Source organism: Alosa sapidissima, chromosome 18, assembly GCF_018492685.1.
Source record: "Alosa sapidissima isolate fAloSap1 chromosome 18, fAloSap1.pri, whole genome shotgun sequence".
NCBI lineage: Eukaryota > Metazoa > Chordata > Actinopteri > Clupeiformes > Clupeidae > Alosa > Alosa sapidissima.
Window position 1 is genome coordinate 1190788 of NC_055974.1, and position 16132 is coordinate 1206919.

Here is a 16132-nt window from a genome sequence, read left to right on the forward strand (position 1 = left end):
ATCACTAAAACCCAACACAAACTTGAATGCTATTTGTGCCTTAAAGGTGCTCTAAGCGATGCTGGGCAACGTGACTTTCAAACAAAACAGAGAGCTAGCTCGCTACTTCCTCCCCCTCCCTCCCGTGCTGCTTCTGTGCAATTGAAACTCTCCTAAACGCGCATCTCGTCTATGATTTGCTGGAACAGTTTGTTATGTTTTCATGGGCTAGGTTTGCCCAGGTTGTTTTTGTTGCCGTTCTTGGAGCCTGGGCTGTCCACAGACAGCATTTTTTTTTTTACAGTGTATTCAGGACACAGACAGCTAGCGGTTGGTTAGGTGCTGTTTGCAGTAAGTGACATAAAATGTTTTAGCGTGGCATCGCTTAGAGCACCTTTAACAGCCATGGCAATAAAGCACATTGAATTGAATGTCTAACTCTAATGTGTAATACAGGATTCCAAAGCCACTGCTATGCCGGCACCTTCCCATGCACCTGTGCCTGAGCCCACTACCCCCCCCAGCTCCAGCTCCCACAACCCCCCAGGCCCCCAGCACCACCAGCACCACCCACCTCCCCACCACCAGGCCCATCCTCCTGGACGACTACCTGGGACCTAAGGAGTGCCTGAGCCAGAAGTTCACTCAGCAGTCGTGCGTGAAGGCGTTCTGCCCGCCCTGGATGCGCTGCGTGGACGGCGTGTGCGTGTGCAAGCTGCCCTACATGTGCCTGCGCCTCGGGCCCACCGCCTGTGGCCATGACGGACGGAGGTACATCACCCACTGCCAGGCCATGGCGTCCAGCTGCCGCCTGAGAAAGAAGGTCTTCTCCCACTTTAGTGACCAGTGCAGTGGTGAGTCTCTCTCTCTCTCTCTCTCTCTCTCTCTCACACAGACACAAAGTACATACAGTTGTGCTCATTAGTTTACACACCCAACCCAACAATGTAAAATGTGTGCCATTCTTTTAACATAAGCGATCAGGCATATTTTGCAATGGAATTCGCAGGCATGGCCGAATAGTGCAATCACTAGACACCATAGCAATAAAGAACATAATGAGATGATCCCCATTCTTAATACTGTCTATCGCCCCCTCTAGCATCAGTGACTGCTTGAGGTCTTTTGTGATAGTGTGGAGTGGATGAGGACCTTTATTTTGCCCATCAAGGAACACACAAACTCGGCCATTCTTTCTGACAAAAAGCCTCCAGGTCCCATAAATTCTTGGGTTGTCTTCCATGAACTGCATATTTAAGATCTCCCCAAAGTGACTCAAAGATATTGAGGTTAAAGGAGAATTCCGGTGTGATATTGACCTAAAGTGTATCGAAACATGATACCGAGTGTGAACGTATGTCTCATAGCCCATCTCGACTTGTCCCCTGCACTCCAAAATCTGGCGCTAGTTAGCCGATGCTACCAACAACTTTTTCAGTAGTGGTGCTTCGGCATCGGGCTAGCCATGCAAATAAATCACTGTTTTACACCCATTTACGAGGCTCAATGTATCTCCACACTTCATTGGTAGACTTCCTAGGGCCCTGACATTTAAAACGAGACATTGAGAACTTTGAAAAAGCACTGGTAGTTTACTTACAAGACGATTTATACAGACAGTATCTTCACGAAGTTTAACGTTTGCAGCCATCTTGAATTTAGTCACGATAAGTCGAGCAACGAGTAAGAATGAACAGGTATGATAAGGGATCAGATTCCAAAAATAATTCAGTGGAAATGCATGGATTCCAGTTTCTTCCAGTAGCAGCAACTGGAATAATTTCCACTGAATTATTTTTGGAATCTGATCCCTTATCATAGCTGTTCATTCTTACTCGTTGCTCGACTTATCGTGACTAAATTCAAGATGGCTGCAAACGCTAAAATTCGTGAAGATACTGTCTGTATAAATCGTCTTGTAAGTAAACTACCAGTGCTTTTTCAAAGTTCTCAATGTCTCGTTTTAAATGTCAGGGCCCTCGGAAGTCTACCAATGAAGTGTGGAGATACATTGAGCCTCGTAAATGGGTGTAAAACAGTGATTTATTTGCATGGCTAGCCCGATGCCGAAGCACCACTATTGAAAAAGATGTTGGTAGCATCGGCTAACTAGCACCAGATTTTGGAGTGCAGGGGACAAGCCGAGATGGGCTATGAGACATACGTTCACACTCGGTATCATGTTTCGATACACTTTAGGTCAATATCACACCGGAATTCTCCTTTAAGAGATTGTGATGGCCACTCCAGAACCTTTTTCTGCCGTAGCCACTGAAGGGTCAACTTGGCTGTGTGCTTTGGATTATTGTCATGTTGCAAAGTCCAAATGCGTCCCATGTCCAGCTTTCAGTGCAGTAATAGCGTTTTTCTGACAACCCTACAGTGCAGCCCATTTTTGTTTTGTCAATCCGCGTTCTTGCAGTGCAGTTTATATTTCAGCTGAAGTAGCTTGAAGGTTTGTCTTTGCATCCAGACCAATTTTCTTGACAGTTGAGGTCGAAATCTTTGCTGGTCTGCCTGAACGTGGCTTGCTATCAACTGAACCACTAATTCTCCACTTCTTTGTCATACTCTGAACAGTACTGATTAGTATTTTCAAAACTTTGGATATCCTTTTAAATCCTTTTCCTGATTTAAATACTGTTCAAGTACCTTTTGTTGCAAATCTTTTCACAGCTTTTTTGCTTTCCCCTTGGATCAGTAGCCAGCAAACTCTGTGCAAATCTAGCAAATCAAATTTGCTTAGGACCATTTGATTTCAATTATTATTATTATTTCAAATGGGCACACAAAATTACGTGCTGAACTGCTTCACCTGACCACAATGCCTGCAACAAAAACTGACAAATATTTAACAAATTCTGCCAGGGTATGAGCACAATTGTCATACGCATAGTTCATTATTCATACATACATACATACATACATGCATACATACTGTACATACATACGAACATACACACATACATATTGTACATACATACATACATGCATACATACATACATACTGTACATACATACATACATACATACATACAGTATATGCACACACTATCAAATTATAAGTCAAGTCACTATGACAATGAAGATGACTGATTACTTATCTAGCTCCCTTTGTTCTTTGTGTGTGTGTGTGTGTGTGTGTGTGTGTGTGTGTGTGTGTGTGTGTGTGTGTGTGTGTGTGTGTGTGTGTAGTTACCAATGTCTTCAGCACATTTGTGAAGACAGATAAGCAGGTGATTGAGGTGAAGCTGCCTAGCATCTCCAAGCATGCTCTGGTGTGTGCTGAGGATTGGGACATGGCTGCCGCCAATGTGGTGTGTCGTGACCAGAGGTATTCTGCCACAAGTAGCCAATCAAATAATAGGACTCATCTATCATCATCATCGTTATGATCAATCCATTAATTAGATAATACTACATGATCACTGCTGGGTTTATAATCTAGTCATTATGTAATGAAGTGTTCCCTCACACAATAGCTCTCCACCAATCAAATAACCTCATTCCTCATTTCATGTTTGCATGTATTTATTTATGAGGACAACACACACTCATTAACATGTCTGTAAAATGTGCCAGTGTTATCCTTTATTCATCATAACGATGCCTTGTTTATCAGGTCTGAGAAAGCAAGAAGTGTGGGCAGCGTGATGTTCTCAGAGGTTCAGAGCGAGGACACTATTCTGCCTGGTGTGTGTGTGAGGGTGCAGTGCACAGGGCACGAGTACTCACTGGCCGAGTGTAACATCTATGGTGATATGAAACCACTCACTTCCCAACACAGTGTCGCAACGGTCCACTGTGAAAACGATAATACAGGTCAGAAGACACACACATACTGTACACTCACAAACACCTACACTGTAAAAAAATTACCGTAAAATAACAATTGGCCAGTAAGTTACTGTGAATATGTTTTACAGTAAAGGTACTGTACTTCTATTTACAGTAGTTTATGTATTTACTGTAAATGGTACATACACTAAATAAAGTACAGTACCGTTACTGTAAAACGTATTCACAGTAACTTACTGGCCAATTGTTGCCAGTAAGTTACTGTGAATTAATTTTACAGTAAATGTACTGTACTTTTTTGCTGTGTTTTTTAGCTATTAATTATCATTAATAGAATCACCCATATTCTAAAATATTACAATTAACTGCAGACAACAAGAAAATTGTTAACCGTTATTTATTTAAGACATTTGGTGAACAGGAACATGACAAAGCAGGTACAACATAAGTTAGGGATAATGGACGACACGCCATTAGACTATCCAAAGTTAACATGATGGAACAATAATGTGAATTGAAAATAACCAACCTTATTTGCACATTCTAAAGAGTAATGATTAACACAATGGCAATATTGAAATAAAATAAAGCATTGAACAATAATGAACATTTGCATTTTAACATTTAAATAAAGCATTGAAAAATAATGAACATGTGCATTTAACATTTAAAAAAGAAATGAAAAGAAACTTCTTACAAATCTCATTCCCCTGCCACTTGATATAAAGGTCTATGGCCCCCTGACCTTGGAGACCCAGAATCCCAGTTGTCCTGAAAATTAAATAAGAAAAAACATTAACAACTACATGGATTACAATTACTTTGTATTGCACCACATGTGATGAGGGTCTAAGATGGTGATGTCGGAGTTCTGTCAAGGTACTTATGCTATTATTATTATTATTGTTATCAAATTATGATTAATTATAGTATACCCATATATACCCATATTATTAATTATATTATTATCATTAAAGCTATTATCAGAACCTCACCTGCATCTAGTCAGTTAGCAAATAGAACTCAGTGAGGTCCCTGATGAAGGAGATTACATGGGGGTTTATGTATGACGTCTTCCGCTTCACCACTCTCTCAGTCGTCTTGCTCATCTGCTCCTTGGAGTGCACTTGTTGGAGTCAGGATTAATCCTGACTAAAAACCTATGAACATAAGTATAGGAGTTAGGGGGTGGGGCAATATGTACATGTTAATGAGTAACTGTAAGAGCAATGAGCGATGTAAAATCATACATGAAGACCAGCTGACAGAGGCATTTCACATCACAACAGGAGTTAGACAAGGATGTTTACTTTATCCATTACTATTCCTATACAAGCATGCACACATACACACACACTACACACACACACACACACACACACACACACACACACATACAAATAAATACTTACAGTTACCCTTGCACACAGAATTATACATTATACATAAACACACAGACACACACACATACAGTACTTAGAGTAATGTGTCCATTGTCTTTTCAGGTGATGGGCCTACAGAATGTGAATTCTTATGTGCAAACGGACAGTGCGTTAAACTCAGTGACACATGTGATGGAGTCAATCATTGTGAAGATGGAAGTGACGAGATGTGCTGTAAAGGTGTGTGTATGTGTGTAATGTGTGTATGCATGTGTCCCATTTGGGGATTAATAATGAATTATATAGCTGAATGTAGCCTACAATATGTGTTTCTGTGTGTTTTCGCCTACTGCCAGCTTGTCGTGGTGGTGCCTTCCATTGCCAGTCCAACGTGTGTCTCCCTCCTCACGCTGTTGGAGACGGAATCAGGGATTGTCTCGGGGGAGATGATGAGGCTCAAGAGACAAAAGACAAGTTGCTCAAAGAAAATCTGCTCTCAAGTGAGCTCATTTCCATACACACACACACACACACACACACACACACACACACACACACACACACACACACACACTCAAATTTAGGATCAGCAACTTGCCCCTGTGCCTCTAACTTGCCTTCTGTTGTTCACAGAGCCAGTCACCATCTCTGAGCCTAAACAAGGTAACTAATGTCCACCGAACCAGCTAATCATTCTCCTTAAAAGAGAGTTGTGTTATATAGAATACCAGGGTTGTTTCTTGCAAATCCTATGCAGCTAGGGAAATGCACCTTTCACAGTTTACAAGTTTACTCACTTACCAGTACTCATTTTTATACATGATTTCTATGCCATGATTTCCAGTAGAGAGTAGGCCTTATCCTTCTGCTTATTTCACACTTGTTCCTTTAAGTATTCTCCTTGGCTCATATAGGTATACCATACCATGAAAATGTATGCTTTAATTGAACCTTGCCCCAAAGCCTGACAGGAAGACTGACTGGATGGTACTAGCACAGTGGAGAGCACACACAGCACAGTACACATGATAAGGAAGACACGTTTAGCGCACATGGCACGTTTTGCAGTGGTATGAAATAGATGCATGTAAACAGACATACGCGATCACTAATACACCTTTATCCTTATTGTTGTATCTCTGCAGAGCTGAAGCGGCAACGGGACTCTCTGGAGGTGTTACAGTGCGGCATTCCCAACATGGACTACAACCCGCCAGCCACTGACTACGGCAGCACGAGGAGGAAGAGAGTTGTGGGCGGCCAGGAGACCGCGCCGGTGAGATAGCACACAACCAGACTGGACTGAGCAGGAATGCATTTGTTACTGTATGTGTGTGCACATACAGTACACATACAGTTAGGCTCATACGCTTTTGAACCCATGCTAAAGTTAACTAAAAAGAGGAATATAAAATCATCTTTTGGAAATCATAAAAAAATGAGGAAATATCCAACCTTTAAGGACACCAATTTTCTTTGTGAATGAATAATGTATCATAAATAAATAAATGTTCTTCCATAAAATACAGGGGTCATACGTATTTGCACCCCTATGTTAAATTCACATAGGGGCAGATTTTTATTTTTAAAGGCCAGTTATTTCATGGATCCAGGATACTATGCATCCTGATAAAGTTCCCTTGGCCTTTGGAATTAAAATAGCCCCACACTATTACATACCCTTCACCATATCTCACGATTGGCATGGGGTACTTTCCATAAGATCATCTCTTAATGCAAGTCAAACCAGCTATTAGGCTAACTGAAATAAAACCATGCCAATCTCTAGGTATCAGGAACTTTATCAGGATGCATATCCTGGATCCATGAAATAACTGGCCTTTAAAAATAAAAAAATCTGCCTGCCTCTATGGGAATTTAACATAGGGGTGCAAATACAGTACTTATGACCCCTGTATTTTAAGGATAAACCTTATTTATGTATGATACATTATTCATTCACACAGAAAATTTGTGTCCTTAAAGGTTGGATATTTCCTCATTTTTTTACTTAAGGCATTAAGATCAATTTCCAAAAGATGATTTTATATCCCTCTTTTTAGTCAACTTTTTTTGAACATGGGTTCAAAAACTTATGAGTCTAACTGTATATGAGTAGCAGGAGCCACCTGATAAATGTATCCTATATACAGGATGTGATACTGATGTGATAAAAATGGTCAAAACTGTGAGATGAGCACAACGCCAGATCTGCCCTCAGATCAGCTTCTTGCTATGTGCAATTCTACTTGTATTTATTTATTTGAGATATATTTCACACTATTTGGGCCAATGGTAGAAAAAAGGCAACATGGGATGTTGATATTTTATGAAGCCATGAATGAATCATCATGCCTATAATCCAAACATAGACTACAAGATCAAATAGCCTAGTTAGGCCTATACTTAAATTGTCTGGTGTAAACCAAATCAGCTCTCCACTATGTGTTTGCAGTTAATATTTATGCAACGTTAGAACCACCGTTACCAGTCCAGAACACACAGAAAATTGCAACAGAAAGTTGACTTTATAATCAACTACTATTTGTTCCAACAGCATTTAAACAAAGCATTTATAAAATTGAAAAAAAAAAAAAATACTGTTACTGTAGTAACTGTACCACATTATCCCAAGCTTCAAAGAGCAACGTGACACCGCTAAATTCTCAGCTTGTTTATAGGCTACCCCACACTTGTATTCCAAGGTACGCACACACATACGTGCCCCCCCCCCCCCCCCCCCAAAAAAAAAAGTTACCCGACCTTATTTACAAAATTTGCGCTTTTGGTAAATGTAGGCTAGCCTAACATGGGCCTCTCCTTATTGAGCCTAAGAAAAACTGGAACAGAAAGCCCCTCTTAATCACGTCAACCTACCCATGTCATCCCTTATCAAATAGCCTACCGCATAAAGCGTCTAACTTTTATAACACTTATATTATAACTTCACTGCCCAACCTGCGAAAAAGGGAAAGAAAAGAAAAAAATAAACCAATGAGTTTATCTCGCAATTTGCGATAGAGAAAAACACAGATATGGTAACTTACTAACAATAAGGATTTGCTCACAACACTCTAAATACATTGCACTGCTGTTTTGGTTGTCCCAACCTTTTAGATGATAGGCCTACGCACAGTCAAGGACTTTTAAAGGGACACCAGGCAAGCCTGATGCTTTTTCTCTAAGAAACTCCCCCTTCGCTTGCTCTGAAGCTCTTTTCCTTTTCTTTGCATCTTCCGTCAGGGGTTTTCGCTGCTTTTTCGCCGGCTCTGCCATTATACACACGTTTGCAACAATCGCTAGCGTTTAGTTGGCCTGCCTCTGTGCTGTGGATGCAGAATGTAATTCATCCTGCTTCGGTCGGCGGGTATGATACACTGAACTTGCAAGCGGGATATTCTTCCTACAGGCAGTAGGGCCGCGAGAGAGTCTTCATTCGCACTGTAATGAGTCATTTAACCATATACCGATTTACGAAGATGAGTAATTAGCACGAAAACGTTGCCTGGTGTCCCTTTAACACCCGCACCAACCCGACTCGTCATGACGTGCCTTAGCCCCAAAAAGGTTGAGAACCTCTGCTCTACGCATTAACTGAATCCCTGTTTCAAACAGTGTTTTTTTTTTTTTAAATAAGCCTACAGAGGTAAGCAAACAATGCAACATTTTAAACACGTGTAGACCGTGACCATAGAGGACAGTCTCGTCGTTATCATGTCATGATGCTACGTTTTCATATTTTATAGTCTATGGTTTCCATGCACATCATATTCCAGTTTTATTCGGAATAATGTCAATATTCAGATTACATGAGTCAATAAATATAGGCTAGTTGTCACACCAAGTTTTTGTTTTATTGTTGTAGGCTAATATTGAATGATTTCACAAATAAAGCCGTGAAAAAATTGTACGCACAGTGCGTACAGGATTACGCCTGTTGGCGCCACTGATAGGCATAGCCTGCTCTCTGGGATGTATGCACCAAGGTAACTGACATAGGCCTATCCAATTTGTGTCTTGAAATTATGTTTGAAATAAATGTCTTAGAACAAAAACGTTGGGTATAGACTTGTATTTTATAGTTAGGCTAGTAGTGAAAACGAGTTGATCAGTATAGGCTAGTTGAGTTTGTTATCAATAAACATAACAGCTAATGTCATGTTGAGCAGGAGACTAGGCTACCATAAATCCTCAAATTATGCCCGGGATTGATTCTATTTATAGCTATTACTATTATTATTGATTCTATTTATAGCTCTATTATAGAAAAATAAAGGCAGGTTCCCATACAAGACGGGGGTAACAATTGTCTATACCAACAATTGCCATCAGTCCACCAGCACTAGAAGACATTGTTTCGATTTGGCAAAGAAAAGTCGTTTTCCTACCATGGGTCTCCAACACGTTCTCAAGCTTTCGAGGTAATTGCCAGGCTGAAGCCTATGGCTACTACTTTTAAACACAATTGTTGCGCGACTCAAGGCATTCCAGCCTACGAATTTAATAAAAAGTACTAAATCATGCATAATTAAACAATAACTCAATTTAGGCTACTTGGCTACACAAAAAGGTTTCTATAGGCTACAGCACAACCCCTATTCAATGCAGCTGCCTTGTCTCGCAATAAACAGCGGCACTTGTTTCACTTCAATGTCACAATCCCAACACTTTTTCAACTGCATGAAACATAACAGTGAACTATCAAATATCTCCCAGATTTCAGTGCCCATCAGTCTCAACATTTAGCAATATAATCAAACAGTCCAAAAGTAATCTAAATCCCAAACCAAACCGAAAAATGTATGCTTTTGATAGCCTACCGGTATGGTATGCCACTCCAAACGAAACACATGTCTAAATGCAGGTTAGAAATTAAAAAAGCCTCCCTCGAATAGCCTACCAGCTTGCCTCAAATAAAGATGCTGTGCTTTGCAAAAGACCCCAGCCATAATTTGAGGATTTACGATAAGCAAGTAGCCTGAATTATTTTATGATGGTTGTTAATAGACAAACTGGCTTCAGATATCCAACAGAGTGAATATGAGATTGTGCTGTCTTACACAGATGGCTGTGGTTAGGGATGTGATGCTGTTAATGGGGAGTTTTACATAGTTAGTGCAAACCCTAGGTTATTATTTATTTAGCAGACCTACAAGGCTTTTTTTCCTTATCAAAAGTGAGGGGGACAACGGCCGTCTATTCAGCACTGCGGGGGACATATCCCCCATGTCCCCCGTGCCGTCTCTTCAGCACTGCGGGGGACATGTCCCCCACATCCCCCGTGCCTCCTGCACCCTTGCCTTGCAGTGAACCCTAAAAGCCACACCACACCCAGCGTAGGAGTGGGTGGCACTGACATCTTGTGACCTTTGAACCCTAGACGCAGATCCAGTGGCAGGTGGCCATTCAGGAGGAGGGGAAGGTCAATTGTGGAGGGGCGTACCTGGGAGGCTGCTGGGTGCTGACCGCTGCTCACTGTGTCAGGTAACACCCTGATGTCTCACTGAAACTGTGATGTCACTGTAACACAGTCACTGATTATCTGACTAACTTCCTTGCTAACACATGAGAACACACACACTGCACACACACAAACACACTAGTCATAATGTACACTCCCATTCACACATACAGTATAGAACCAGATACAGTACATACTTATTATGCTAATAACAATTTTAATTATAATTAAATAACTAATACTATTTTAGAAACATTCTTACCATTAAAATCAATGCAGTAAGTTAGGAATTGTAATCACATCAATTATTAGAATTAAGTAAAAAAAATGACTATGTGATGTCTTGGAGTCTAAAGTCTGCAGTCTGGTGGTAGTTTTGTGTCAAAGTCTAAATTTAGGGAACACATCACCCCAGTTCTGGCCAATCTTCACTGGTTGCCAGTGAGTTCTAGGATTGATTTTAAAATCCTCCTTATTACCTATAAAGCATTACATGGTTTGGCACCTGACTATTTAAAAGATTTATTAACCCCCTACTGTCCGGCTCGGCCCCTCAGATCCTCCAGCCTGGGACTTTTAGTTGTTCCAGAAAGTAAACTGTCAACTAGGGGTGACCGATCATTTGCAGTTAGAGCACCTAAGCTTTGGAACAGCCTCCCTTATAACATCAAATCTGCACCATCTGTGGCTGTTTTCAAATCTAGTCTAAAGACCCACTTAACTATAAAATTGCTTTCCTTAAAGGCGTGATTTGTAGGATTGTTACCGAACGTTCTGTAGGCCAAAATCAAAACACTGGTGAACGTTCTCAAGACTACCAGACGCGAGCCTCTTCTGGGTTGCCAGATGTAATGAAGACTTAGCTAATAACGTTAGTTGACCTGCAGCTGCTTTAACGTTTCTCCAACTATGACCCAGCTACACATTACGGAAACAGTGAAAACAAAAAATACCTCTCTAACCAACGTAACATATTTAGCTGAAGTTAGCGATGCAGATGAAGTTTAGCCTAGGCTACCTGTTGTGGAGAAATATGGCCAGCTCTGCGTCAGACTTGATATTCTTCGTTTGACGAAGACGTCACCATCTCAGGAAGCTCCTCCGATGTCCACTTAGGCCTAATTTGTTTCTTGTTTTAATTTTGGAAATTTTCCTGCCTCTCGTAGGCGTTCATGACTACAACTGACAGCTGTTGACAGTTGGCCTTTGCTAATTTGGCAACCCAAATAGGAGGACGCGCTAGCCCATTATTAATACGCTATTCTAGAATTAATCGTTCAAAACATAAACGAAAATTCCAAGAGATTCCGCCCCGTAACTCATTTTTTTCATGGGTTTTACGGGGTTTTACGGGTTAGAGTAATGTCAAATAAGCCATTACTTCAATTAGTGGTGTTTCCTTACTCTCTGACAACATATGGTGATCATTTTTGGAATGGTTACAGTTTATTTTCCATTATTTCCTACATACTGGACCTTTAAATAGTGAATGATTCCACTCATGTCTCTGCTAATTTATTATCATTATTATCATTTCTGTTTGTTTATTTTGTCTTGGGTACTATACTGTATACTTTTCCTATTTTCTTTTATATATATATATATATATATATATATATATATATATATATATATATATATATTTAGTTAAGTTTGTTTGTATGTTGTAAGTATGTTATCATTACTGTTGTTTGTTTTGTTTTTTGCTTTGTTTTGTTTGTTTGTTTGTCTGTAGAGCACTTTGTGCTTTGTGCTTGAAAAGTGCTATATAAATACATTTTATTATTATTGTTTTATTATAATAAGTATAAGTATATATACTCTTTTGATCCCGTGAGGGAAATTTGGTTTCTGCATTTATCCCAATCCGTGAATTAGTGAAACACACTCAGCACACAGTGAACACACAGTGAGGTGAACCACACACTAATCCCGGTGCAGTGAGCTGCCTGCAACAACAGCGGCGCTTGGGGAGCAGTGAGGGGTTAGGTGCCTTGCACAAGGGCACTTCAGCCGTGCCTACTGGTCGGGGTTCGAACCGGCAACCCTCCAGTTACAAGTCCGAAGCACTAACCAGTAGGCCACGGCTGCCCCTGTGTATGAGTAGTTTATGTAGATGAAGACTAATTGTGCTTGTGTGTGTGTGTGTGTGTGTGTGTGTGTGTGTGTGTGTGTGTGTGTGTGTGTGTGTGTGTGTGTGTGTGTGTGTGTGTGTGTGTGTGTGTGTGTGTGTGTGTGTGTGTGTGTGTGTGTGTGTGTGTGCCTCCTCTCTTCCCTACAGACCCAAGCCTGAGTCATTCCGTGTGAAGTTCTCCCTGTGGATGAAGAGGTCCAAGATTGACACCACAGACATTGCCTTTGTCAAGAAGGTGCACATCCACTACGGCTACAATGCCAAAACCTATGAGAACGACATTGCCCTGCTGGAGCTTAAAGTGCTGGGTGGCAGTGACCAGTGCCTACGTGAGAACCCTGCCATCCGGGCTGTCTGTGTGCCATGGTCCATCCAGCAGTTCCAGCCTGGACACAACTGCACCATTTCTGGATGGGGGAGGGACAGAGGTCATTCATCACCTGAGCTTTTTAAAAAGACATTTTTGTAACTATTAAGAGATAATATATGAAATGTGTAAACAAAAAAATATATGTACTGTATGTATTAATTCATGTGTGTATGCACACACACAAACACATTCATATCAGTACATATACGTAAACATACAATACATAAATACATATGTGGATGTCTGTATATATTATTTTAATCTAAACACTTTGATTACTAACATAGTTATTCTTGTGGTTCTACAGAGGGCAATACCCAGGACAAGCTGCTGTGGGCTAATGTGGCACTGATCGAAAACTGCCATGAGCATTATCCAGGCCGCTACCGCCCGGGAATGATGTGTGCAGGTGAGGCCATCTGGCTGGCTGTTTGAGGCTGACTTGTTAGACTCTCTGGTGCCTTGTTGTCATTGTGTGTCATTCACTCTGCGATTCACCGGTGTCACTCTTCCAATAGCATGCGTCGGGATAATTACAAATAGATCACTGCCAGGGGTGTAGTGGGCGTTGGACCGCGGGGGAACGCCGCCCCCCCCACTTCTTGGAGCATTGTTTTGAGCATTTTAATAAGCATTTAGTAATATAACAAGTGTTGTTACCAGTGGTAACAAAGTATCACGCAAACGTCTCCAATTAGGCCTCTTTGTCATAAAATTCAAGAATGACCGTCATGCTCTAGCACACCATGCGTAAAGACATTAAAAACTGTGCAGCTCGTCATTCCGCGTTACCCGAAAATAGCTAGAAAGTGGCTAGAAAACCATAGATTATACAACTGCCTGTATCCGAATCTAGCAAGCATCTTCATGGCCCACTATTGCAATTCCTTCGTTTGTGTTTTGCAGAAAGCAGGTAGGCTAATCCAGTGGTCAAAATGACACGAAGCATGTGTGAGTAATACGAGTGATTTTTAACGAGGGAGCTCCAATATAAGTGATAAGGCTATTTTACCATAAGTAATGACCCAATGGTGAACCTGAACAACTTTAGGAAAAAGTTACGATTGGTGCAGCGTGCAGCTACTTCATCCAAACAAAAACTTTTCAAATGACTGGCACTTGCCTGCCCAATGTTCTTTCTGTTATTTTTGTTTTGTTTTATTGACTGTGCACCTCTGCATTTTAATCATTTGCAATGACATTCATATGACGCCCCCTCAAATTGAGCTACACTGACCACACAGCATGTTGAATGCGTGAATCCTGCTTGTGCTATTGTTATTGCTATAGTTTACGTGTGGCAATGAATGAAGCCATGCCGCGGCATGTTATGCATCAAGGAGATTAGACTACGCTAGATTACATAGGCTACTCTACATTATGGTTTGTCTGTTTATTGTATGATACAACAAAAGTAAAAGCTACAGACCATATTCATAGACTTTGGTGGAAAAGTGTAGTTTGGGTGAAGACATTATATGCTACATTTTGAAGCTAATCCATATAATTTAATTGGTTTTTTTTTAATTCGATTTCATGTTCACGAAAGCTGGTAATTTTGGCCTTGGCCTTACGCACCGATGTATGTGGAGGTGCGTGACAGTTTTTGCAATGATGTCATTAAAATAGCGTCCCCCCACTTTAAAAATCCCCACTACACCACTGATCACTGCACAATGCATCATGAGATTGACCGGACACGAAAGGTAGTCTCAGGTAGCTTTCACTACAATGAGTTAAAGGAAAGCCCTGCATCAGCACCAAGGTGCAGCCCAACTTCTATACCTAGTCTGGAGCAGCCATGAATCGGTATCCATGCCATGGTAAGGACTCTGCTAATAGTGCTGAAATGTGGCAGTGCTATGGAATTGCACCAAGTAGCCTAGCCTAATAATGATTCACTCAAATCAGGAAAAAAATAATTTATTAAGTTTTTATTGTGTGTGTGCGTGTGTGTGTGTGTGTGTGTGTCCAGGTGATGTGGAGGGCAGCGTGGACTCCTGCCAGGGGGACTCCGGGGGCCCTCTGGTGTGTCAGGACCCCAGCGGCGTGTCGTACGTGTGGGGCGTGGTGAGCTGGGGCGAGCGCTGTGGCCAAAAGGGCTACCCCGGCGTCTACAGCCAGGTGGCGCACTACTATGAATGGATCCGTGTCACCACCGACAAATACATTACCAAGTACAACACCTGAGTCGGAGCAGATCAGGCCGTCAGGATTTGGAGAGTTAGCTTCAGCAAGTTAGCATCATGGTTGGCCGCCACATTGGAGCCAAATGGCTCACTTCCGGCCACATTTTCATAAACAAGCCAATTAGCTGCCATATTACTGGTGGACAGAAGAGTATGTTTTCTATGTGAATTGGCAGTTTCCAAGCTGGAAGGATCAGCCAATCCACATGGACGGCATCATTGGTGGGGGTGGGGTCATAATCTGTAAGGTTGCACCGAATTGACTTGTTTGTGAAAATGTGGCTGGAAGTGAGCACATCAGATGCCATTTTAAGGATGGTTGCAGTCAGTTACACACACACACACACACACACACACACACACACACACACACACACAACCAGTGAACCAGACCTGCTGTAACTGAAATCACACTGCTGAAGAATTGTTTTAATTTTGCCTTGTGAACCATGCCTTGGGACATAATAAACTCCATGTTTTATGATATTACTTGGTCTGGTGTATGGCTTTGTGTTGTGTTGAGTGTGTGTTTGTAATTCTCTGAGTTGGAAGAACAAAGAACATCATTTCATTACTTGAGTCTAGAAACAGTAAATGATCAAATAAAGTATTATATCATGATGAAATATTACACCAATACAATTGAAAGTTGCACAGTCAAAGTAATGTCAGGTAATGTCTGACCAAGCATGCACTGAATATCCCTGAATTAGACAATTGATATTCAAGCTTTTGCCCATCAAAGCCAATCAAAATCAGCATTGAAGTTGCCAGGAAGTGACCTTGTATCACTTGCTGAGTGCTTACAGCCACGTGTAT

General features: G+C 41.2%; 1 protein-coding gene across 1 annotated transcript; it reads left to right on the forward strand.

Annotated features, from left to right (window-relative positions):
* Positions 1-437: 437 nt before the first annotated feature.
* Positions 438-15799, forward strand: LOC121690385 (complement factor I-like). Its single transcript, XM_042070905.1, has 11 exons — positions 438-833; positions 3175-3313; positions 3602-3801; positions 5283-5399; positions 5516-5659; positions 5793-5822; positions 6305-6435; positions 10540-10643; positions 12902-13182; positions 13432-13533; positions 15100-15799. Exons 1-11 carry the CDS (start codon positions 470-472, stop codon positions 15312-15314), a joined length of 1827 nt encoding a protein of 608 aa, XP_041926839.1. The 5' UTR covers positions 438-469; the 3' UTR covers positions 15315-15799.
* Positions 15800-16132: the final 333 nt, after the last annotated feature.

Coding starts and splice junctions, on each gene's coding strand:
- LOC121690385 (XM_042070905.1), top strand. CDS start 470: ATGCACCTGTGCCTGAGCCCACTACCCCCCCCAGCTCCAGCTCCCACA. Junction 834..3,174: donor CTTTAGTGACCAGTGCAGTG/GTGAGTCTCTCT, acceptor GTGTGTGTGTAG/TTACCAATGTCTTCAGCACA. Junction 10,644..12,901: donor ACCGCTGCTCACTGTGTCAG/GTAACACCCTGA, acceptor TCTTCCCTACAG/ACCCAAGCCTGAGTCATTCC.